Below are 23,665 nucleotides of genomic sequence, written 5' to 3' on the forward strand. Positions count from 1 at the left end.
CCTGGCTTTGCAGCATGGTCTTGGCCAGCCCTTCCTAGGATTGTTCTGTTTTCCCTCACCTCTCTTCCAGTGGCAGCTTGTGAGGACCTGCATCTCAGCTACCCTTGCCCAGCTTTGTTCCACCCCCCTTGATCCTGTTGCCTGGAAGAGGGACTCCTTGCTTTTTCTATGCCCTGACCTGTCCTCCCCTTCCTGGAACACAGGTGACCTTTCTCTCCCTGCCAGGCTATTGCCCCATGCCCTTTGAGCCTGGGCCAGGCTCACTGAGCCAGCTGCTGCTACACTGCACTGCAGCAGCAGGGATAGGAGTGAGGAGGTGGCAAGCAGGACTGGCTCTGCACCTCACACCTGTGGGCTGCCCAGCTGGGCATAACTGCAGCCCTTCTAGCAGCCTTTGTTTCCGTGCCTCCATGGGAACTCCGAGCAACGTTGATGTCCTTCCCCAAGCTGGGGAGCAAATAGGGGCAGACCCATAGGCCCAACCTTGTGCCACCTGGGCTCCCTCCAGGCACAGAGTGCAAGTTCCCTGTCCACGGGCAGTGCTTGGAGCCTGCAGCACGCGGTGAGGGGATTTCGGAGGCTGCACTCTGGAGGAAAGGAGAGCCCTTTCCCTGGGCTAGTGAGAAAGAGAGGCTGGGCAGGAGTCCTCGCCGCATGTTGTACTTGTGTCGTCGGTGTCCCCTGTGCATGATGAGCCGCAATTCTTCATCTCCTTCCTGGGTGTGTGGGCATGGGGCGCCCAGGGAGGGTCGTGCTGCAGCCCTGTGCCCTCACTGTACAGCTGTCTTGCCATCCAATAAAGATGGGATGTGTTACCCGCCTCCCGTCCGAATGTCACTGCAGCGCGGGGGGCAGCAGCGGGGCAGCGAGGGTGCGGGGAGCACCGGTGCCTCCGACATGAGAGTGGGAGGCGGCGAGGCGCCGAGCCGGCCGCGTTTATGGCTCCATTCCGTCGCCGGGTGCTCCTGGTGCCACGCGGGGTGGGGCAGAGCCACTGTGCCGCAGCAGCGAGGCCGCCTCGAAGTTCCTCGGATCCGTGCGGCTGAAGCAGGAGCAGATGAGCGCCCGTCGGGCCGGGGGCCAAAGGGAGCTATAAATACCGGCGGCGCTCCGTCCTGCCTGACCTCTACAGGGCGGCCGGGTTATCGCCGTGCTGCAGTCGCCCGGCTGCTCGCCGAGATAAGCTGCGCTGGGTCCGCTCCCCTTCGGCATCGCCCCACCTGGGGGCACCTCCGGGCCGGCAGCCGCGGGGCCGGGAGCTGCGCGGCCGGGGGGAGCTGCGCCGCCGGAGGACGGAGGGAGGGCCGGGCCGCGGGGCGGGGAGCGGGGCGGGGAGCGGCGCGGGGCGGTGCCACGGCCTGCGGGCGGCCCGGGGAGCGGTGCGCGGAGCGGCGCGGGGCAGGTGAGCGGGCGAGGGGCTCGGGGAGCGGCGGGCGGCGGTCACGGGAACGGGAACGCCGGCGCGGTCGGGACCGCGATGTGTTCAGGAAGAGGCCCCCGCACGTCGCTCCGCCAGTGCCGGCCCGGCGTGTCTCTGCGCTGCCCTGCCCTGCCCTGAGCCTTGCGTTTCCCCGTGTATTGCCGGCGCTACCCGGTGTGTTTCCTCGTGCGTTGCTCCATGCTTTATTCTGCGTTTTCCCCACGCGTTGCCCTGTATTGCCCCTTGTTTTTCCCCACGCAGTGTTCTGCCATTCCCCACGTGTCACCCCTACGTTCCCCGTCGCCCTCCCTCACACTCCCCGGGAGCATCCCCTTCCCAGAACAGTGCCTCTGTATCCCTGCAGCGGTGGCAGCGTTGAGCACTCGCTGACCCCACGTCCAAGTGCACGGGCTGGCCCGCTGCAGCCTCCGCACTCCCCACGCCCCCTAAAGCGATACCAGACCGCAGAGCTGACCCCAGCTGCTGCTCATGCCCTACTGCACACAGGGGTCTGAGTGTGCCCCACACGGCCATGTCCTGCGGTGTTCACCCCCACCACTGCCCTCTGCCTGGCCATGCTGTCCAGCCCCGCATCCCCCCTAGCAGCCCTCTGAGACCCCATCCTCTTCTCTCTGCAGCTGCAGACCAGCCAGGATGGCATTGCTGAGGGGATACTGCGAGGCCAACAGCTCCATGGCACAGGCCTGGGTGCAGCAGGGCTTCCAGCCCTGTTTCTTCTTCACGCTGGTGCCAGCCGTGCTGCTGAGTGTCTGCCTGCTGCTGGGTGCCCTGCAGTATGCCTGCTACGTCCGTTTTGGCCGTGCCATGGAGCCCAAATACATCCCTCGCTCGCATCTTTACCACACCCAGGTCCTGCTGTCACTGCTGCTGGCCCTGCTGCCCCTCGGTGGGCTTCTCTGGCAGCTGGCCGGCCCAGGGAGGCTCTATGGGTACATGGTGCTGTATACCTGCCTCTGGGCTGCTGCCTGGGGCTGCGCCATTGCCCTCCTGCAGCTGGAGCACACACGGGTGCTGGCACATGACCGCACACGGGGCCATGGCACTGTCCTCCTCCTCTTCTGGGCGCTGGCCTTTGCTGCTGAGAACCTGACGCTGGTGTGCTGGAGGAGCCCATTGTGGTGGTGGGCGCTGCAGGACACCGACCAGAAGGTTAGTGGGCTGTGGGGGTGGTGAATTTTGGTGCTGACCTCCTCCTGGCACCCAGCATGTGCAGGTTGCACTGCGTGCCCATCACAGCTGAGCTGTGCTAGGATAACTGGTGGTGCTGACCCCCTCTCCCTGTCCAGGTGCAGTTCAGCCTCTGGCTGCTGCGCTATGTCTGCACCTTCACACTCTTCATCCTGGGCATGAAGGCGCCTGGGCTGCCCCACAAACCCTACATGCTGCTGGTCAACGAGGAGGAGCGGGATGTGGAGAACAGCCAGGTGAGTCCCGGGGCTGTCTGGGGAGGGGTGTACCTGGGGATGAGTTTCTCCAGGAGGTGGGTTCCCGGGGGTGACTGCTTGCCCTGCATTCCCCCAGCCACTGCTGCAGGATGCAGGCAGGACCAGCTCTACCTGGAAGGATTTCCGGAGGAAGTTGCGCCTGCTGGTGCCGTACATGTGGCCGAAGGGCAACCGCCTGCTGCAGGGGCTGGTGCTGTTCTGCATGGCGCTCATGGGGCTGGAGCGAGCTATCAACGTCTTTGTCCCCATCTACTACAAGAATATTGGTGAGGGGCCTGGGGCTGGTCAGGGGATGCTGTGCTGAAGGACCACAGCCCACTGCTTCACCATGTGTCCAGTGACCCCAGTGATGTGGGAGAGCACAGGAACCTGGCGGCAAGAGGGTGCTGGGGCAGTGCCGGGTACAGAGGCTGGTCCTTAGAGGGCACCCAGCGGTGCTCTCTGCCCCAAACAATGCCATTCTCTTCTCAGTGAACGAGCTGACTGAGGGTGCTCCCTGGCACACCCTGGCCTGGACCGTTTGCATCTATGTGGGGCTGAAGCTCCTGCAGGGCGGAGGTGCTGGTAAGGATCACAGGGCATGTAGAGCCTCCTGCAGCATCCCTCGGCTGGGATATTAAGGGAGGACCCGGTCCCTGCTGACCATCCTGTGGCACTCCGCAGGCTCCACGGGCTTCATCAGCAACCTGCGCACCTTCCTGTGGGTGTGGGTGCAACAGTTCACCAACCGGCAGGTGCAGGTGCAGCTCTTTGCCCACCTGCACAGCCTGTCTCTGCGCTGGCACCTGGGCCGCCGCACCGGTGAGGTGCTGCGCAGCGTGGACCGGGGCACCAGCAGCATCAACAGCCTGCTCAGGTCAGGGCACGTCTGCAGAGGGTCACTGTGCTCACCCCGGTGGGTTGACCTAGTGCCACGTCCCCATCCTTCCTTCCAGTTACATCGTCTTCAGCATCTTCCCCACCATCGCGGACATCATCATCGGCATCGTGTACTTCACCTCCGTGTTCAGCGCGTGGTTTGGACTCATCATCTTTGTGTGCATGAGCCTCTACTTGAGTGAGTGAGGTCCTTGGGGTCCTGCAGGGCTGCCAGCATCCAATGACACACTGCTCCTCCTCAGCGCTCACCATCTTCATCACTGAGTGGAGGACCAAGTACCGGCGGGACATGAACACGCGAGACAACGAGGCCAAGTCCCGTGCTGTGGATTCGCTGCTCAACTTTGAGACAGTAATGATGGAGGGGTAGGGCTGGGTGCTGTGGGAGCAAGGTGGATGCTGAGCCTGGCTCCGTGTCCCACAGGTGAAGTACTACAATGCAGAGAGCTACGAGGTGAACCGCTTCAACGATGCCATTGTCAAGTACCAGGTATGGGGGCTCAGTGCCTTCCTGGGGGAAGGAGCCAGGTAAGCACCAGTGGGGTGTATGGGGATGGAGGTGTCATGGAGGACCTCTCCCCTCTCAGCTTTCCGAGTGGAAGGTCAGCGCCTCGCTGGGTCTTCTCAACCAGACCCAGAACCTGGTCATCGGGCTGGGGCTTCTGGCGGGGTCTCTGCTCTGTGCCTTCTTTGTCACTGAGGGGAAGCTGCAGGTAAGGCTGTGCCAGCTGGGCAGCCCCTGCCTGGGGACAGCCCCAGTGCTGAATGTGACAGACAAGTGTCCCCCGGCCCTTCTAGGTGGGGGATTTTGTCCTTTTTGGCACCTACATCATCCAGCTCTACACACCGCTCAACTGGTTTGGCACCTACTACAGGTAACATGCAGCTGTGGGGTGCCCTGTGTATGTGGGGCAGGGTGTGCTCCCCAAACCCTTCTTCTGGTCTCTTTCCCCTTCCAGGATGATCCAGAACTCCTTTGTGGACATGGAGAACATGTTTGAGCTCTTCCATGAGGAGCAAGAGGTGGGTGCTCTCCTCCTGACCCCACTGCCTGGCATGGCCTGCCACTGAGGCCACATCTCCATCCATCAGGTGAAGGATGCAGTGAATGCCGGGGAGCTGCACTTGGAGGCTGGGCGCATCGAGTTTGAGAATGTGCACTTCAGTTATATTGATGGGTATGGGATGGCAGAAGGGGAAGGGCCTGGCTATGGGGGTTGGTACCAGGATGTGGGGCAGGGGAAATGGCCCCAAACCCTTCTCCATCTCTGTCATCTCCATCTCCACCTCCATCTCGCTCCCTAGGAAGGAAATCCTGCAGGACATCTCCTTCTCTGTGATGCCTGGGCAGACCCTGGCCCTGGTGAGAGCTGTGGGATGGAATGGGGGCAGAGGGGCTGGCAAGGATGGGCTGTGACAATCTTCTTTGTCCAGCGCAGTTTGTCCTTGCCCAGCAGCCAGGGGCACTTTGGCATCTCCAAATAAATCCTTTTACCTTTGGTGCAGGTTGGGCCTTCGGGCTCGGGTAAGAGCACCATTATCCGTCTGCTCTTCCGCTTCTACGACGTGCGGGGTGGCTGCATCCGCATCGACAGGCAGGACATCTCCCAGGTATGGGCACTGCGGGACTGGGAGGGCACAGGGGGGGTGGGGAATGGCTGAGCCTCACCCCCCTGAACCCCCACCCACCAGGTGAAGCAGGCATCATTGCGTGCCCACATCGGGGTGGTGCCCCAGGACACTGTGCTCTTCAATGACACCATCGCCAACAACATCCGCTACGGGCGGGTGCAGGCCACTGACGAGGAGGTGCAGGAGGCGGCGCGGGCCGCCGACATCCATGACCGCATCCTCTCCTTCCCTGATGGTGAGACCCTGCAGCCCCTTCCTGGCTCCGTGGCAGCCCACTGGGAGCCACGAGGTGACATCCTGCCTGGAGACACCCATGCAACCCCATGCCCTTGCCATCTCCAGAGCAGAATGAGCCCCTGGGCAGGGGAAGTCCCACGCAGCGCAGCCCCGGCCCCCATCCCTGTCCTGGATGGGACCGGCACAGCGTGTGCCTGTCCTTGTGCCTGCAGGGTACAGCACCCAGGTGGGGGAGCGGGGGCTGAAGCTGAGCGGGGGGGAGAAGCAGCGTGTGGCCATTGCCCGCACCATCCTGAAGGGCCCCCGCATCATTCTTCTGGACGAGGTAATGGCACTAACCCCCCCTAGCAGCATCCCCCTCCCACATCTGCTCGCTGCCCATGTCCTTCTCTCGCAGGCCACCTCTGCGCTGGACACGGAGACTGAGAGGAACATCCAGGCCTCTTTGGCCAAGGTCTGCGCCCAGCGCACCAGCATCGTTGTGGCACACAGGTAGGGATGGACGGGGCTGGTCCAGCTCCCACAACCCTCCTGCAAGGGTTGGCAAGAGAGGGGCAAGCCCTGCAGCCATGCTGCAGCATCCTCTGATGCAGTGTCAAGAGCTGGCTGCTATCTGCAGGGACTCTCCTTGCACCCAGCACACTCCTCATGCTGTGCAAACCCCTTTTTGCATGCAGACTCTCTACCATTGTGGGTGCAGACCAGATTCTGGTGCTCAAAGATGGGCGCATCGCTGAACGCGGGAGGTGAGTAGAGGGGCTTGGTGCCGCCCATCCATGGAGTCTTCCAGGGCAGCCCACAGCCCCCTCTGCCCCCACAGGCATGAGGAGCTGCTGCAGAAGGGAGGTATCTATGCCAGCATGTGGCTGCAGCAGCAAGTGGGGGAAGAGGGCGAGAGCAAGGAGCAGCACACTGAGAAGCCCCCCAGCAGCAAGAAGGAGCCATGAGTGCAGCCGGGTGTGACCAAGGGATGGGGCACCCATGGTTGGTGCTGAGACCCCACTGCTGGCTGCGGCTACCTGTGTGTGTTGGGAGCTGCAGGGCCCAGCCTGGACACTCCGTTTGTACCTGTTTGTTCTGCTGTGGAATAGCTTCTTAAACCAGGTCCTTCTCAGCTCTGTGCTGTGTGCTCTGGACAGGGGGTGCGCCTGTGGGATGGCCCTGGGGAGGGAGCTGTGGGCCTCAGGGACCCCAGCAGAAGGGTACAGCTCCAATACACCATTCCTCAAAGCCGCCATGTACCTTGGCCATGCCTTTATTTTCTCCCAAGCAGCACTTTGACACAAAAGCACTCCCTCACCCCAACCTGAGCGCACCACCATCCCCTGGTGGGCACTGCCCGCAGATGCCACTTTGGGCTCCTCCTGAGGAGATGGCCCAACCTGCAGTCGCTGTGCTCAGCTTGTGCTCAGTCACCCTGCAGCTCCCACCTCTCCAGGAGCATGCTGCACTGCCTGCATGTGGGATGAGACGTTGCCGTGCGCTCTGTGGATTGCTTAGAGCCCTGGGGAGATCAGGTGGCTCCTGGTGGCACTCAGGCCAGGACCCCACAGCATCCACATGCGGTGCCACGGCTGCTCCTTGTGCCACGAGCAGGATATCACGTCTACTGGCACAGCCCCTACGTGCCTATGACATGCTGCAGTTGGATGGCTTTGAGCCTTGTCCCTGGCAGGGGAGAGAGCATGCAGTGAGCAAGGTAAGGTGACATCTTCCTCAGCCCTGCGTGGTCCCTGGGAAGCAGAAATGGGGGAGTAGAAATGGGGGTAGCCAGACTCAGCCTGCTTACCTGCTTCTGCAGCTGCTGGTACTCAGCCTCGCTCGCTGACAGTGCCTGCGCCAGTGCCAGGTCCTCCTCCTCCTGTGTGCTGCAGGGACAGTGGCGCACTGTGTGCCTGGCACCCCATGTGCCCTCCCCCCTATGTCCCTGAGGCAGCAGAGGGCAGGGGGGCTGCCTGCATGCCCGCACTCCATTTAGCAGCACCGAGCAGTGTGCCCATGAGCTGCTGGCTGCCACCTGCAGATATGGCTGTGCCTGTCAGTGCCAAGCAGTCAGGAAGCAGCATGTCTCCCCTGCACTGCCTGGCACTGTCCCCAACCAGAAGTGGGCTCAGCTGCAGCTTTGGGCTCTTCCCTTTTCCCCAGCACCTTGCAGAGCAGGGCCACCATGTGCAGCCCCGTGCTGTGGGTAGCATCACCCCAGGCCACACAAGCCAGGCGTGCACGAGGGTGGCACCATGTGCCCCAGTTGTACCTGGGTGGCTGCGCCGAGCCATGTGCCGACTCTGCCAGGGACATCTCCAGTGCCCGCTGCAGCGCCTCCTCCTCACTCTGCAACAAAGCCCCTCGTCAGCAGCCATGGCTGCCCCTGCCCAGGCTGGGAGCTAAGGCAGCAAGAGGCAGCCCCTGTCCTCCTCCATCCTCAGCTCAGCCCCTCTGGTGCTGACAGCCCCCAAAGCACAGGGCCCCCCACACTCACCAGCCCGTTCTGCAGTATGGCAGCTGGTGGGGAGGTGCTGCGGACCTGGGGCACAGCTGCTCCTACACCTCTACAGACAACAGAGAGAAGCTGGGTGATGCCACAGAGCTGTTGCCCATCAGGTATGAGCAGCAGGGCTGGCACCTACCTGGCAGGGGGAAGATAGGGGGGGGTCCCTGCGGGCCGGGCAGTGCTACTCGATGTGTTGCTGGCTTGTGGGGGGGACGCCTGGGCCCTGGCAAGCGCAGCATGCCTGGGGAAGGGAGTGTGTGCTGGGGGTGAGCAGGTGGCATCCCATGCACAGGGCCAGGGCAGTGGGAGCTCCATTCTGATGCTCACCCCGCTTTAGAGAGAGGCCTCCCAGCCCCAGTGCAGTCGTGGTCCAGCGGGTGCCGATGCTTCAGGCAGTAGTTCTTGTGGCACTGCTCGCAGATCACCTTCATCATCTCCTTCTGCTTGCAGCCGGGCTTCAAGCACTTGTTGGTGAAGATCTACAAGCGGTGGTGGCACTGAGCGGGAACCCGCATGCCCCGGCAGAGCCTTCCCCAACCCCCTCCCCAGAACTCGGATCTCCCAGCCGCGGGTCCCGGGGTTCCCACCTTGCGCTGGCGCTGTGCAGGGTCGGATCTGCAGTCGCGATCGATGTGCTCTCCCACCACCACGTCGGGCATCTCGCCCCGCCGCACGGGCACCGGCGTGTTGCACAGCGGGCACACGGGCACCTGCACGTCCTGCGGGCACGGGAGAGCGGCAGGAGCGCCGGGCTTCGGGATGCGGGACTTCGGGATGCAGGGCTTCGGGATGCGGGGCTTCGGGGGGGGGGAGCTCACCTTCTTGTAGGCGGAGGTGCACTCGTGCTGGGCGTACGCGACGTGGTCGGTGCAGAAGATCCGCTCGCAGGCGTCGCACTTGAGGGGCAGGAAATCTGCGGGACGCAAGGTCGGCGCTCAGCCCCGCACCTCCCGCACGGCCCTCACCCCGCCGCGCCCCGGCCGGCGCTCACGGCCGCGGCTCCGCCCCGCGCTACAACCGAGCCCCGCGGCCCTCGGCCCTCACCCAGGCGCTGGCAGGCGGCCCACGAGCAGTGAGCCCCCAGGTCCGGGAACTCCATGGCGGCCCGTCTCCCGGCCGCCCGCGCCGCGCCCGTTTCCGTCCCGGCGTCACGCGGGGCGGGGACGCGGCCGGCACCTCCCCCGCGGCGGTCACGGGGCGGCCCGCGGAGCCGACGGCGCCCGGAGGACGACGTCTCTTTTCCGCCTTCTCTTCTCCCGTTCTTCTTCGCCCCGCCGCCGGCGATGCGCCGGGCTCCCCGCATTCCTCCCGCTCCGGATCCCCCATCCGGTCCGCTCCGCCCGCTGAGGGCGAGCTGGCGGAGCCCCGCGCGGCCCAAACCCAGAGGCAGCCCCCCACATTCACGGCTGCGAACTCGGAGAGCCGGGCGGGGTGGGACGCTACGTCCTGCCCGGCCGTGCTGCGTGCTGATCTCGGATCTTCTCGTGCTAAGTGACGTGTCCCCCCCACACCCGTCACCTTCCCCTGTCCCAGCAGTGAGGGACGGACTCCTGCCTCCCTCCCCAGCCGTTGAGCGCATACGAAGCGCTGACCCGCCGCTGTGTAACAGAGCTCCCAGCTCTCTTCGAGGTGCTTCGAAGTCTTCCGATGCCCCGCCGCCATTCCCAATAGGGGCAGAGCCCGAGGGCTGTTCGGCCCCCTGGCAGCCTGCAATTCAAGGGACGTGCGCCACGGCCCCGGCAGGAAGACACGCAGAACAGGGCCAGGAGTGAAATTCATTGATTGCAAAAACTCCACAGCCACTCAGTAGCACAACTCCAACCAGACAGGGAAAAACGGGTATCGCCCAATACCGTGTTCCAGCAGCCACGTGAAAGATGCCGACGGGTTGCAGAAAGGGGCTCTTTGTTGCTCAGGACCCATCTGCTCGTGTCCCCTCACTCCCTCCCTCCCCCTCAAGACCCCCAGCCTACCCCCTGCCCCCAGAGCTGTGTCTGACTGCGCTCCCCTCCCCATCCCGCCCCCAAACGAGACCGATGAAAGTTAAAATTATTTACACTTTTAGCCATTTAAAAACCCAATAAAATAAGATTGCATATGTCCTACTGGGGATTTGGGTATTAGCAGCAGCTACAGCTAGCTCGGTACTCGGCGTGCAAAACGAAAGACAAACAGAAGACAGACCAAAATACCGCACCATTACTAGGAAGCGTTTGCAGGGGTTGGTGCTCCATTGTGGCGTAAGGCTTCCAGGAGCCGGCTCCTCCCCAGCGGCGGGGCAGGGCCGTCCCCCGCTCAGCCAGCAGAGGCCGGGCTCTAGAAGGATGGAAAGGATTTGTTATTCCAAACACAGCACATTAACACTGACGCGTTTCCATCCCAGTCAACAGACATCTAAAACCCGCTGCGCGTTCGCCACGTGAGTTCTTCCTTCTTTCCAGTGACGACGGAGATCGAAGGGGTGCACGAAGAAGACCTAAGACATAGATGCTGCTGTCATCGCTGCCTCCTCCTCATCTCCTTGCTTTGGCAGCTCAGCAAGTGCGGGAGAGGGGGAAGGCGGAGCCGGAGTGGCAGGAGACTCTTGCCCTTCCTGCTCCTCCCCAAGGCCCAGCTCTACATCCATTTGCTCCAGCTCCCTCTGATCCAGTAGCTCAAAGTCATCGGCTTCCTCCTCGTCCTCTGGTGAAGCTGCTGCCTCTGCCTCCACCACTTCGCTCCCTGACAGCTGTGCTTGGAAGCTCAGTTTCTCTTCGGGCTCGGTGGGGAGGAACTCAGAGAGGGAGGGTCCCTCGCTGGCCTCTGAGGACCGCAGAAGGGCGGAGAGGGTGTTCTGCACCGCTGTGGTAATGGCAGTGGTGACGATCTCTTCGCTCAGCGTGTCGATGCAGATGCCCATGCCCGGTGCAGGGACAGCCTCTGGCTCCATGCTGCCTCCTGCCACCTGCCCACTCCCGTTGAAGTGCGTATTTACAAAATGGAGAGGAGACGCTAAGCGAAGGATGGAGAGGTCAGAGTCCGCAGCCTCCTTCTCTGCTGAGTCCAGCTCACGGGCAGCATGGGCTAGCTCAGGACCCAGAGGCACACCAAATGCATCTTCATCACTCTGTGGTCCCAGATCTCTGGAATGATATTCTTCCACGGAGGGAAACTCTGCCAGGTCTTTGGAAAATGACTCCTCCGGCTCACTGTGCAGGCTCTGCTGATCCAGGTCTGGAAGGCACCAGCATTAACATCAACATTAAGGCACGGGTTACCTCGCCTCGGCCCAGAGTGCTGACATCTCCCATCCAGTTTCTCCCAGCTGACACACCATTGATCTCTTCTAGGTCTTCTCCCAGTTTTGGGAGCACAGGTATTTGTAGTTATTTCCTTCTCCCAGTGGCACTACTCACCTAGTGTTCTCTTTCCTATTCTGCCTTATACACTCTGTGCTCTGAGAAAACCAACCCTCCTTTGTTCTCACTGCTCACAGCACTCCCTCTCTGCCTGTTCCTCCCCAAACACTCAAGCGACCACATCGGAGCAATTATCTTTACACTCCACACAACTGACTGAGCTTGTCAGTTGTAGTGGAAATGCTAAGTCACGGCTTGGAACAGTGATTTCCCTGGTGGGAAGGCAGGACCAACCCAGGGCAGCTCAGGTGCATGCAATGCATTGAGTGACTGGAAGGGGTGGAGCCAGGATCCACCTCTTCCCAGACCTCATTTAAGGGTGGGCAGTGGAGGTGAGGGTATTCTCTTGCTGGAGGTCTCTGTCTACCTGAGGTCTTTGAAAGGTAAGTAGACTTTCTTTATTTCTGTGCCCATGGCTGCTGTGCTGGGGCTTGTTTTCATTTGTTATAGCCTAGGATTGTGCCACCACAGTGTTATTGCTGTACTTTCCATCGCATTACAGCATTACACGAGTCTGGCAGGGTGAGCTGTCTGACCGGTTCAAACCAGCATCATGCAGTGGTGTATGACCATACTATGCTGTTATTTTTGTGGGTCTTCTCTACTCTGTATCCTCTGTCATTCTGCAGGGATTTTGTGGATGGCCTTCCTTCCTTTCTGGAGTGATGAGGAAGCACTGGCTTATAGGACAGTTATATCAGAAGCCTATCTCCAGCCCTGACCAACTCTGTACCACCCATAAAGCCAGGGCATACTGTGTTGCTACTACTGCTTCCCTCTTTTAATGTTCTTCCCCCTGCAAATAGTTGAGTTCTCTCTGTGTTGTCCCACTTAGAAGAGCAGTTACTCTGGGTCAAAACATCCCAGGTAAGGGAGGCAGCAAAATGTTGCATTATGTACCTTCAGAAACATCTGTCAGCTGTGGGGTGGTAGCCCTTGAGACAGAAAAGCCCCCGCTCTCCAGGATGGAAGCCTCTTCATCAGAGAGCTCAGAATCTGTGATTGACAGTGCCAGGGCAGTTTTCTTCACATCCACCTGCACAGGATGAAAGCAGAGCAACAAGTTCCTGTATGTCTGACTACCAGTGAACCATCTCCATACAAGCCAGAGTGTCCAGGCAGAAGTCCTTCTCTGGAGAGAGTGTGCAGAGACATTATGAAGCAGAAGGGATGTGAGCAAGTGCTTACTGCACTGCCAGTGAAGGACAGTCACAACTCACTGGCTTTCCTGACTGCTGGAACTTTACCTGCTCTCAGTGAAGGACCTGAAAGAGCCAGTACAAGGTGAGATCAGCCTGCAGGAGTCTCACAAGACTTCAATCCTTCTTTTGGGAACATCAAGGAACAAAACACCCCTTCCCTCTTGCTTTCGCGCTAGGTACAAAGAAGCCTTCTACATGTAACAGTAGCTCAAGCATCTGCATTGCTTTGGAAGTTAAAGCTTCCTACTTCACCCCATGAGCCTAGCTCCATGCTCAGGGCTCCTTTAAATGCAAACACTTGCACCATCTCTGTGGTGCGTGCACAGAAGTCTCACCCTGTCTGAGGGCAGGAGGTCAAGGTAAGGGAACTAGTACTACTCATCTTCCTTTCCTAGCTGTGAGCAGAATGGGAGCCTCCTGCACGTTGTACCAGCAAAGCTTAGGACACTTTTGTGTCCTCTGAGCACACAGCACAAGCATCAAAACAATTCTGCAGGTCAGCTGGTGGCTGGGGCTTGACTCCTCCCATTCTGCCTCACCAATTCCGAATTCTTAATAACCAGACTGGTTATTAAGCAGTCTTCAAACAGATATTCATCAAACAGGTACGCTTCCTCCCTGGGATTCTGCGGTGACTTGCTGGTGTACTGTTTACAGTGTGGCTGTACTCATACCACCTGTGGTTCTCAAGATGCCACTGAAAGGAAGGACTGGCTCCTGTATAGGTTTGCTGTGCTCTTACCACTGGGGAGAAGCCTGACAGTTCTGCCTCACTCTCACTCTCCGTCTCTGCTGTTGGCTCATCACCTGCTGCAGGCTCACTCTTCACTTGTCGCTCTATGAGTAAAAAAAGATGGGTTTAGAATCACAGAATCATAGAATCACCAAGGTTGGAAAAGACCTAAAAGATCATCCAATCCATCCATGTCTACTTGAGACTGAATGAACTTCTCTTTTATGCATCACTCATCCAACCCTTCTACCCTGTAAAACCACATAGGTTTACCAGAATGGATGAGTTTCCAGAGACAACTACAACCTGTTGCTTTTGTTTGCTATACTGAGGACAAGCCCAGTTTTTCTCTCCCAAACCCTCAAGTTTCAGTCTTTCTCCCTGCTCCCTCACAGCAGCATACTGTTTTCACATACTCTTCCCTTGTGCTTCACCCTGGAGTCAGGAGGAAGGTGAGTGCTTACTCTTCTTCTCGTGCTTGTGGTGCAATGTCTCTGCCTTCATACTGTAGTCCAGTTTCATCAGAACAGGCTCCAATCGTGTGTACATCCTCTGGATCAGCTCATGGTAGACCACCAGAGGCCAGAGAAGAATGCTGAGCACTGCAATGAACACAGGGTGAAAGGAGTGTAAGAGGAAGAACAGGCACCATCACTCTGTGTTAAGGGAAGTGCAGCTGAACTGAATGTGCTTTCCATTTGACAGCTTAAAGTCCTAACCCTTGGTTATTCTTACTCGTTCCAAAGCTGCTAAATTAGTCAGGTTTTCCTAACCAATGTCTGTCCGTGTTCATGTTTCAATACAGGTTTATGTTAAAATGAAACAGAAGCTCCCTGTTTCAGCTACTGTGTCCCAGCCTCAGCGTGCAACAAAGGCCCTAAAATGGGGCATTCAAATAACAACATAAACCAAAAATAACTGAAACTTTTAGAAAGGTAGCAGCACAGAGACATGCCAGCAGCAAAGCACCTGAACTACCTCTGGAACCAGCAGGGACTCAAGATGCAGTTAGAAAGCCTTATTTGCTAAACATGTGCTTTCTTTAATAACTCTCCCAAATAGATTGTAGGAACTGAGAAACTGCAGCTCTCTGCTTCTCTGAGACCTCACCAGCACAGCTGCAAGGATAAAAGAGGAAAGCAATGTTTTAGTGATGGCTCCCTCTCCTGACTCTGCAGTTGCACTGCATACACGCACTTAAAGCAAGAATTCCCAGAGTGCAGTGCTTGTATTGATTGATTACCTAGCAGATAACCCTGCAAAAAAAAACAACAAAAAAAAAAAAACACCACAAAAACAAACAACAACAAATCACCAAAACCAAACATGCTTCTACCAGTCTATCAACAGCACAGCTAGGCTGTGCTTCAGTGTACGTCACGAGAGCTGCTTATACTCACAAATGATGTAGGAGATCATTATGCCTGGAACATAGTGTCCAACTACAGCCAGAATCAGGCAGCCTGAACAGACACTCATGCAGAACTGAAGGAAGAGAGGAACAAACAGAAGTGACAAGAGGCAGAGATATATTTATGCAACCAGTGCAAGCAACCCAGTTAGAACAAAGAGAGGGATATTCCTACAAAGTTCAGTACACAAGCCCTCCCCTCCTGCCCTCTCCAAAAGCAGTGTGTTTATTTTCTTGCTTAGCTTTGCACTGAGGACATTGAGATGCTGACGGTCACAACTCAGACAGGTTGGTTGGGTTAAGCTGTAAAGCATTAGAGGTTCAAGCACAGGAAGACCAAGGTAACTGAAGACCCCATTCACAAAAATGAATCAAAACTTCAGTGGATGTTTTTTTTTTTTTTGGAACAAAATGATGTTCCTTAAGGATGGGATACTGCACACTGCCATTTTAGAGTACATCTTCTCTGAAAAGTTCAGCATTTTAAGAAAACCTTGTACTGTCCTGTCAGAGGCTGAAAGCTGTTTGAGTCACTAGATGATGTGCCACTGCTCTGCAATAGGCCAACTGGCAACAGCAGTAGAACCCATGCTCCCACTAGGCCAGGTGATTCCTCCTCTGGAGAAAGTGAAAGGACAATGGTGTAGCCCTGATGGTTTGTCCTGAATTCTCCTGGGGATGAGGAAAGGTGAGAACAAGCACCCTGTAAACCAGGGGGTGGGTTAAGAAACTGACTACATCCAGCAATGAAGAGCTTTGTTTGTAACATAGGGGTTCTACAAAAGCTAGAGTCCTCTAAGGGTTTTGTTTCCAGTGGTTCTAGTCCCTACAGCCCACTGCTGGGACAGTGTTTTAACAGAAGAGTAATCAGCAGTGACAAAAACCCACTCCTTTTGGCATGCTGGACCCAGCAAGCCTGATGTGAACTTAGCAGCCAGTCTGTCCTATCTTTGTGGTGCTGAGGTAACTCCTGCCTACAAACCTTTCCTAAACAATGTCATAGCCATTAGAACATGGCTTTTGACATACACTCAGGAACACTGCTGCATTTAGACTTCGCTAGCTACAAACTGCAAGATAGAATCACCCTGAAGGGCTGAACAGAGCCTATGAACGGGGCAGAGCCCATAGGCTCCCTTTTTCACTCCCACTACCAATCTAAGAGCTTCCTTTGCACAACAAGCAATAAAACTAAGTACAGCTAGCTATTCACAGAGGACAGTAAGTTCAGGACCTGTTTACAAACTCTAGAAGCCAATCACTAATGAATTAAGCTTCCTGGGGCAGAGTCTGAAAGGAAGAAACAGCAAGCGTTAAGCAGGAACAGCAATTGTAAAAACATTGATTTGACATTCCTCCATCTCCTAAGGCCATTAGCAATGGAAAGAAAAGCCCCTGCAGGGAAGAGTAGGTATCTCCAGCTTACCTTGGCAGGATTTTGCCTCTTGTACTGTAGCAGTTCCTGCAGGTACAGCCTGAAGGTGACCCAGCTCTCTGCCAGACAGTGGCACAGCTCAGGGACACTGAGCAGGTGAGGCTGTGCCCCTGAAGTCACCCCCTCACTAGAGACAGACAAGAGTGAGAAGACAACCTTTGAACACGATCTGCTTGGTTTCGGGGTACAGCTGCACGGGAACATGTAGGTCCCTACCAAAGGCTTGACAATTCTGACTGCATCTGCAACTGAACTCCGGAAGACACTTGATTTGTAGACATTTTTTTCTTTTAAGCAGGAAGAGAGCCAAGAGACAGCTGAGCCAAGCAGAGCAGCAGCAAACACATGTCACAGCATTCCCATGCCACAGGCCCGAGATGCAAAGCAGTTTGCCCAAAGCCACGCAGACAGAAGTGCTGGAGGTGGAACCAGTTAGGTGGCCCTCTCTGGCAACAAGTCCCAGGTCAGCAGAGCGCAGTGCTCACACCTGTAACCACAGCGGAGCATGGAATGCCAGCCACGCTGCCACAGGCTGCACGTATGGCCTGCAAAAGTCAGTCTCAGGGATTTCTTGCTCTCTTATTCTTAAAGTAGTCCAGGACGTGTCCAGGGAAGAAACCTGAAAGTTCCTAACATCAGAAGCACCCGAGCGTTATTGCTGCTCCAAGAACATTAACTTTCCCCAGTCTCAAACTGTGGCTCCCAAGCTGATAAACAGCTGTCAGTGCACAAGAAACTGCTACTGAGGTTTCACAGCAGGAACCATGCAGTCTGCTGACAACAACAAAGATGGGAGGAAAAATCAGCACACTAAATGAAGGCATCCCCACTCTCCTCTTGCACCAAGGAGCATGTTACTGAGCTTACCTGTCCCCTCCTGGCTCCTCTGATGGCTGAGCTGTAGAATAGAGAACAGAACAATCAGCCAAGTGAAAAATGAAACTTGACATTTTTGCCACTGAAATAGAGCACAGCTGGAAACATATCATCTTCAGCTAGGGATGCACCCTGGGGACTTATCTGTGCTCTCAAGCAAGCAGGAATCACTGGCTTGGAGTTTGTATTGTGCAAGCTCCAGTGAAGGCTGAAGTCCCATGTGCCTGGACAGCACCATCCCCACTGGTGATGGAAGCAGCCCAAAGACAATCACAGCTGCCCAGCCCTTGTCACTCACCCAGGACTGCCAGCACAGTCCCTGAACTAGGCAAAGCTTCAGCTGCTCTCTTGGAACTCAAAACAGCACTAGCAGGTCTGAGCTGCATCTCCCTGAGACCAGACCACAGCTCCTGGCAGGATGCTGTGTACAAATGCCAGAGATCTTACTGCTGTCTCTGCCCTTTCCCATGGAATTAAGTAATAAATAGCAGTCTCACGCATAATTATCTAATTTTAGGGCTCTTTCATGCCTCCTGACAGCCCTTTGTGCCAGCAAGGCACATATATAACTACTGCTAAGCCTGGATAGAAACAAGGCAAAGCTTCTGCCATTCCACTCTGCACCCAACCCAGTGACAATCAAACAGGGACTCCACACAGTGTTGAAGGCAGGAGCTGTGCTTCAGTGGCAGAGGTCACATAGGTCAATGCTCCAGCCAACAACGAACTTTGTTTAGGCTGTCCAAAAGGTTCTGAAGATTGGTGAGACGCTGTCTCGCACACCACATGTCACCCCAAAAGCAGTAAAATAACAGTTTATGTTCAGAGGTCAAGTCACTTGCTAGAAATGCGCCTAAATGAACAAAAAGGGTTTTGAAGCCTCCCCGGAGTCATCAGCCAGATGCAAGGCCCAAGAGTGGCAGTGACTTCCCCATGGAAAGCAGCCTCGTCACCGTTCTCCCAAGGCAGGGAATGCTGGGCCAAGTATGTCAGACTCCTCCTACCACCGCAGGCACCACAGCAGTGCAGTGGAGCGGGAGGCCATCCGCAGAGGGGAGGAGGCAGTTCTTTGAGAGCGTGACCCAGATTTCCAGTAATAGGGCCTGACGAGAGGAGTCAACTGCTCTCAGCCTGGGCTGCCCACAACCGATTGGTGTGGCTGCTGGGGCAGCAGGAACTCAGGCTGACCGCCTCAGCGTGAGAAAGGAGTGTTATGGATGCAGTTGTACCCCTGGGGAGCAGCTGCTTCTCTTTCACAACTGCTGCTGTTGTATTTTGTTATTGTGTGCAGACATCTAAAGCTGCTTAACCACAGCTTGCGGAAATCCGGCTGTCTCTCAAAGCATCATCTTTTATCTGCAATGAAGCACCAAAAAAAATGTATTTGGCATCAGCCCCTCTGTGATTGCTGGCTGTGCCAGCTACCAAACGAGGCGCTGGGACAACTGCCACACTCCATTGGACAGATGCACCAGCAACACAGTGAGCGGGGTGGCACGGGAGCTCCTGTCCTCGCAGATCGGCTGTCCATGTCCGAGCCATCAAGAACACGCCAGCAGAGGGAGTGAAACAGTTCTCCTCAGCTGCTTCTGAAGGCTTCAGAGACTTTTGGGAGCTGCAGAACACTTCAGCAGGCTGCAGTGTGTCCACGTGACTTAAGCTCTCTGGCAAAACAAGGGCTGTCAACAGTAGCTTGCTTCCTATGGTAGTGCAGTCTGCCAGCTGTCCATCCCAATGCACCAGAGCCTTACACCAGCTGCAGGAACACTGCAACCGCACTAAATCCAGAGAGCGTTACTGACAGCACATGCTGGCTTAGGTGAGGCTTAACTCTAACCTGTGCTGCAATACTGCCTAGCCCCAGTACAATTAAGCCAGCAAGAACACCCAGCTGGCCTCACATCATCAATAATCTTGCTGCCAGCATTACGCACCCAACGGTGGATTAATGCAAACTGCTTGACATACAGCAGACTCTTCTGACAGAGCAGGCAGCCACGCAAGAGTTTAGGTTACATGCTGGTACTGACAAATTATCGCTGATGGATTCCTTGGCTCTTACAGGTTTTAAACACTTCCCCAAGAGGCATTCTTCATCTGTGTATAAACTTCAGCTGGAAAGCATGGGCCCTTTTTAAGGAATACCAGCATTCAATTGCAACCATCCCAGAATGTATTTAAAATCCATTTGGATGTGATGCTCAGGGACATGATGTTGCAGTGAGTTGTTAGAGTTAAGGTAGTATGGTTAGGCTGTGGTTGGACTTGATGATCTTGAAGGTCTTTTCCAACCTGAGCAATTCTGTAATTCTATGACTCTAATACAGCTATTGCTAGAGGAATTCTACACTAAACTGTGACCAAAACACACTGCTAAACAACAATGCCACTAAAACACATTGCTACTCAACAGCTATTTCAGGAGAAAATTGAATCACAGAATCACAGAATTGTAGGGGTTGGAAGGGACCTCTAGAGATTGAGACCAACCCCCCTGCCAAAGCAGGTTCTTGAGGTGCTTCCCAAGTCCATACACAACATTTAAATGGAATCCATACAGTGGCAGTTACATACAAAGAAAATCCCTGCACTCATGATAAAAATATGTTGTCCCATCTGACAGGGCCTGAACCAGTGATTGAGCACCTGGTGGGAAGGCAGGGCCAATCAAGGGAGCCAGGTGCATGCAATGCACTGAGGGACCAGAATGGGTGCAGCCAGGATCCACCCCTTCCCAGACCTCATTTAAAGAGAATTTAAGGCTGGGGATGAGCTGCTGGAGAGGAGCTCTGTGGAGAAGGATCTGGGGGTCCTGGTGGAGGACAAGTTGGCTATGAGCCACCTGTGTGCCCTTGTGGCCAAAAAGGCCAATGGCATTCTGGGGTGCATTAAAAAGAGCGTGGCCAGCAGGTCGAGAGAAGTGATCCTCCCCCTCTACTCTGCCCTGGTAAGACCTCATCTGCAGTACTGCGTCCAGTTCTGGGCTCCCCAGTACAAAAAAGACAGGGATCTCTTGGAAAGAGTCCAGCGGAGGGCCACGAAGATGGTGAAGGGCCTGGAGCATCTCTCCTATGAAGAAAGGCTGAGTGAACTGGGTCTGTTTGGCCTTGAGAAAAGAAGGCTGAGAGGGGACCTGATCCAAGTCTATAAATATCTAAGGTGTGGGGGGCAGAATGGCGAGGCCAGACTTTTCAGCAGTGTGTGGAGGCAGGACAAGGGGAAACGGCTGGAAACTGCAGCATAGGAAGTTCTGCACAAATGTGTGCAGGAACTTCTTTACAGTGAGGTGATGGAGCACTGGAACAGGCTGCCCAGGGAGGTGGTGGCGTCTCCTTCTCTGGAGATTTTCAAGACCTGCCTGGATGCCTACCTGTGCGACCTGCTGTAGGGAACCTGCTTTGGCAGGGGGGTTGGACTCGATGATCTCTGGAGGTCCCTTCCAACCCCTACAACTCTGTGGTTGGCAGGAGGGAGGTGAGGGATCTTATTGGAGATCCCTGCCTACTGGAGGACTTCTAGAGGTAAGCAGTTTTTCTTCCTCTGTTTCTGCGTTCATGGCTGCTGCACTGGGGCTTGTTCTCATTCACTGAAGCCTAGGATTGTGCTACTCTGCTATTATTGCTGTTCATTTCATCACGTTACAGCACTACAGGACCTACAAAGGTTGTGCATCTCTGCGCTATTAGTGTGTCCCTGATCACAGTGTGTGAGTAACTGCAAAATACATGCTGAGGCTTTAAGCATTCCTTCAGAAATGACGCTATAAGCAGTCACCTCAGACAGGGAGAACTGCCACAAGCTGAGGTTTGTGTATATACTTGCTGATTCGTAAAGGGGAGGTACTGACCTACTTCCAAAAGCTCCTAGAAAGGCTTACAGCACTGAGGAGGAAAGCCACAAAGCTATAGCTCTGCTCCAGCAGCAAGTGAGAGCCACACAAGAATCCATAAGTATTCAGCAGTGTGAAGTCAACAGGAGGCCCCTAAGGAACTTCTTCCTTGTAGAGGCTAAGGAAATGTGGTCCAGTGGACTATGTCAAAATCAGAGCTGTGACCTAACCAGGAATACCAGAAAGGTGGCACTGTTCCTGGTTTTCAGCAGCTGAGAAGCATTGGAGAGCCAGAGGGGAGTGGAATGCAAGGAGGAACAGCACTGAGGAGGAGCTCAGTGGGACAAGAGCTGACTCTATACAGAATGGGTGACAGAGGATTAGCTAAACTCCTAGGCTGTGAGTGGTTTTTCTTTCCCATGCCTTGCTGCTCTGTATCACTCAAATTGATTTCAGTATGGATTTCCCACTTCCTCTGCAACAGCACAACTTTTACAAGCCTGTACTTTCTGAAGAGATTTCATCTTCCCTGCCCCCCTCACCTGCCTCAATAACACCATTCTGCATTGGACACCAAGCCTTGGTGCTTCTGGACATGTTTCAAGTGAGATGTTTTGGGTTGGTTTTAAACTATTCCCTAAAAAAACCAATGCAAATAAGCAGGAAATTAAATTGGCCAGTTCAGTTTGGCTGCCTAGCTACCTGAACCACACAAAGCAAACAGTTTTGAGACTACAGCTGAAACATCTAATCTTATCAGGACTTCTGTAAAAGCACCCTTTAAGTCAGCACCCTTACAGGTCAAATAAAGGGCACCTTACAAACACATATATAGAGCGGCTTTCATTCAGAAACCTTCCTTAGAGCAGGAGGGCCCCAAGATGCCTTTGAACAGTAGCAGTGAATGTAGAAGACAGGTCTGGGTGCAGTCATCTAAAAGTAAATTTTGGTGAAGGAGCCACTCAAAGCAGACAGCAGCCTTCCATCCTGTCATGGTTATGAGATTGTTCTCCTTGTTGCTTTTCTGTCTGATGTTGGCAAAGACCCTTGAATAAATGGGATAGCTCAGCCAAGTGATGGGGCTTGCTGATTAGCTGCAGCCCAGCTGCTGCTCTGAACACAATACGTGAACTGTCAGGCACAGGGAAGCCACAGCTTCCCACCATCTAACTGCTGCACAGAGAGGTGGCTTTTGTCTGCTCTGCCTCTTCTAGAGTGTAAGCCTATGCTATGTTTAACTGAAACCAATTCAATTCAAACTTCCATTTCTTTCAGATCTGAAATGATTCTTCTCAGTAAGACCCGAAGGAAAGAAATGATGCAGCACAAATACTGCATCATCTCTCTCCCCAGCTTCCCTGCTGACCTGGTTTGGATACCCTTAGTCACTCTCCCCGTGAACTCCTCACAGCATCCCTCAGCGCTGGGAGCAACTGTGTCAGTCCTCAAGGATGCTGCTTGCTGCAAAGGCTTGCTCAGGGTACCTCCTGGTACCTGGACACAAGCAGGCAGGAGGCAGCAGTGCCAAAGCCTGCAGTTACAGCTGGAACAGGGCTGACACAACCTCTGGCAAAGCCAGAGCTGTGGCCACTGGAACTGTGCCACTAGCTCCAGCACCATCCAATCACGTACCTGGGAAGTCAAACAGGAACCTGGGCTTCCATCTCTCCAGCAAGAGGATGCCAAGGAGAGACATGCTGAGGAGAAAGAGGGGTCTCAGGGAAGTGGAGGAAAACAACCTAGAAATCAAACGAGAAATCGTTAGCCGGGGGCCGAGGCGCTGAGCTACCGCCCCAGTGAGCAGAGGCGGCTCAGCCCAGGGCAGCGCAGACACATCCGACCGCTACAGGAGAACGCGGCGCGCTGCGGGCGCCCGCCCCGGGCACGCTGTCAAATGGCGCCGGCACCCGCGGGCGGACAGCCGCCTGCCACCGCCCGAGCTCCTCCTCCGGTTGTAAAACGGAGCCGGCGCTCCGTGCGCCAGCGCGAATCCCCGACATCCCTCAGGTGGAGAACTGAAATACCAGCCGCGCTTCCCCGCGGCTCGGAAGGATCGCACTGTAAAACGGCGTCGGGAAAACGCGCTCCCCGCTCCGTCTCCGCTACGGAGAGCCGCTCTCTGCCGCGCCGCGCGCCGACCGCGCCACATCTCATGGCCTTCATTCCCCGTCACGGGACGGCAGCTCCGCGCGTCGCTCCCCGCCCTCCCCCCACCGACGCCCCCTCGCTCACCAGAGCGCCCCGCCGAGCGCGGCGGCGGTCACCAGGCTGTGCAGCGGCCTCTCCCACACCAGCAGCCGCTGCGCCGCCGCCAGCGCCGCCTCCCAGCCCCGCAGCCGCTGCCGCAGCGCCAACGCCAACCGCTCCGCCGCCGCGGCCGCCGCTTCCTCCTCCTCCTCTTCGGCCGCCGCCGCCTCCTCGACGCGGGCGGTCGCGGCCATGGCTGCGCGCGGGCGGGGCGGGAGGGGGCGCCGTCGCCGCCGCCGGTAGCGTTAGCAACGCTGCAGCGGACCGGGCCGGGCGGCACCGCCTGACGGGGACCGGCGGCCGCTGGCGCCGTGCGCGTGCGCGGCCCGCCCCTCGGCGGCGATGGGGCGGCCGCGCGTGCGCGGTGAGCTCGGAGGCGGTGACCCACCGCGCGCACGCGCGGCCGCTG

At 56.4% G+C, this 23,665-nt stretch overlaps 3 protein-coding genes across 6 annotated transcripts; 1 reads left to right on the top strand and 2 right to left on the bottom strand.

The window, feature by feature from the left end:
* Positions 1-1,362: 1,362 nt before the first annotated feature.
* On the top strand, positions 1,363-6,867 carry ABCB6 (ATP binding cassette subfamily B member 6 (Langereis blood group)). 4 transcript variants are annotated; one of them, XM_042890598.1, is made up of 20 exons: positions 1,363-1,402; positions 2,059-2,590; positions 2,728-2,865; positions 2,963-3,152; positions 3,358-3,450; positions 3,550-3,742; positions 3,822-3,943; positions 4,008-4,117; positions 4,190-4,255; positions 4,353-4,478; positions 4,564-4,640; positions 4,725-4,788; positions 4,858-4,943; positions 5,071-5,128; positions 5,272-5,376; positions 5,458-5,632; positions 5,847-5,959; positions 6,032-6,126; positions 6,312-6,380; positions 6,455-6,867. In XM_042890598.1, exons 2-20 carry the CDS (start codon positions 2,075-2,077, stop codon positions 6,579-6,581), a joined length of 2,523 nt encoding a protein of 840 aa, XP_042746532.1. In that variant the 5' UTR covers positions 1,363-1,402; positions 2,059-2,074; the 3' UTR covers positions 6,582-6,867. The 4 variants fall into 4 exon arrangements, with proteins under 4 accessions (XP_042746532.1, XP_042746529.1, XP_042746531.1 ...); XM_042890595.1 differs by having other exon boundaries at positions 5,847-6,126; XM_042890597.1 differs by having other exon boundaries at positions 1,385-1,398; positions 5,847-6,126.
* Positions 6,868-6,873: 6 nt separating this feature from the next.
* Positions 6,874-9,254, bottom strand: ZFAND2B (zinc finger AN1-type containing 2B). Its single transcript, XM_042890599.1, has 9 exons — positions 9,170-9,254; positions 8,944-9,038; positions 8,713-8,844; positions 8,453-8,604; positions 8,262-8,366; positions 8,114-8,183; positions 7,889-7,965; positions 7,424-7,502; positions 6,874-7,302 (listed from the first exon to the last, which is right to left on the bottom strand). Exons 1-9 carry the CDS (start codon positions 9,222-9,224, stop codon positions 7,264-7,266), a joined length of 804 nt encoding a protein of 267 aa, XP_042746533.1. The 5' UTR covers positions 9,225-9,254; the 3' UTR covers positions 6,874-7,263.
* A 908-nt stretch (positions 9,255-10,162) lies between these two features.
* RETREG2 (reticulophagy regulator family member 2) lies at positions 10,163-23,450 on the bottom strand. Its single transcript, XM_042890569.1, has 9 exons — positions 23,242-23,450; positions 22,642-22,748; positions 17,172-17,202; positions 16,296-16,431; positions 14,859-14,943; positions 13,923-14,060; positions 13,468-13,562; positions 12,424-12,559; positions 10,163-11,338 (listed from the first exon to the last, which is right to left on the bottom strand). Exons 1-9 carry the CDS (start codon positions 23,448-23,450, stop codon positions 10,602-10,604), a joined length of 1,674 nt encoding a protein of 557 aa, XP_042746503.1. The 3' UTR covers positions 10,163-10,601.
* Positions 23,451-23,665: the final 215 nt, after the last annotated feature.

This window comes from Lagopus leucura, unplaced genomic scaffold, assembly GCF_019238085.1.
Source record: "Lagopus leucura isolate 7727_CA_CO unplaced genomic scaffold, USGS_WTPT01 Super-Scaffold_100266, whole genome shotgun sequence".
In the NCBI taxonomy this organism is placed as follows: Eukaryota; Metazoa; Chordata; class Aves; order Galliformes; family Phasianidae; genus Lagopus; species Lagopus leucura.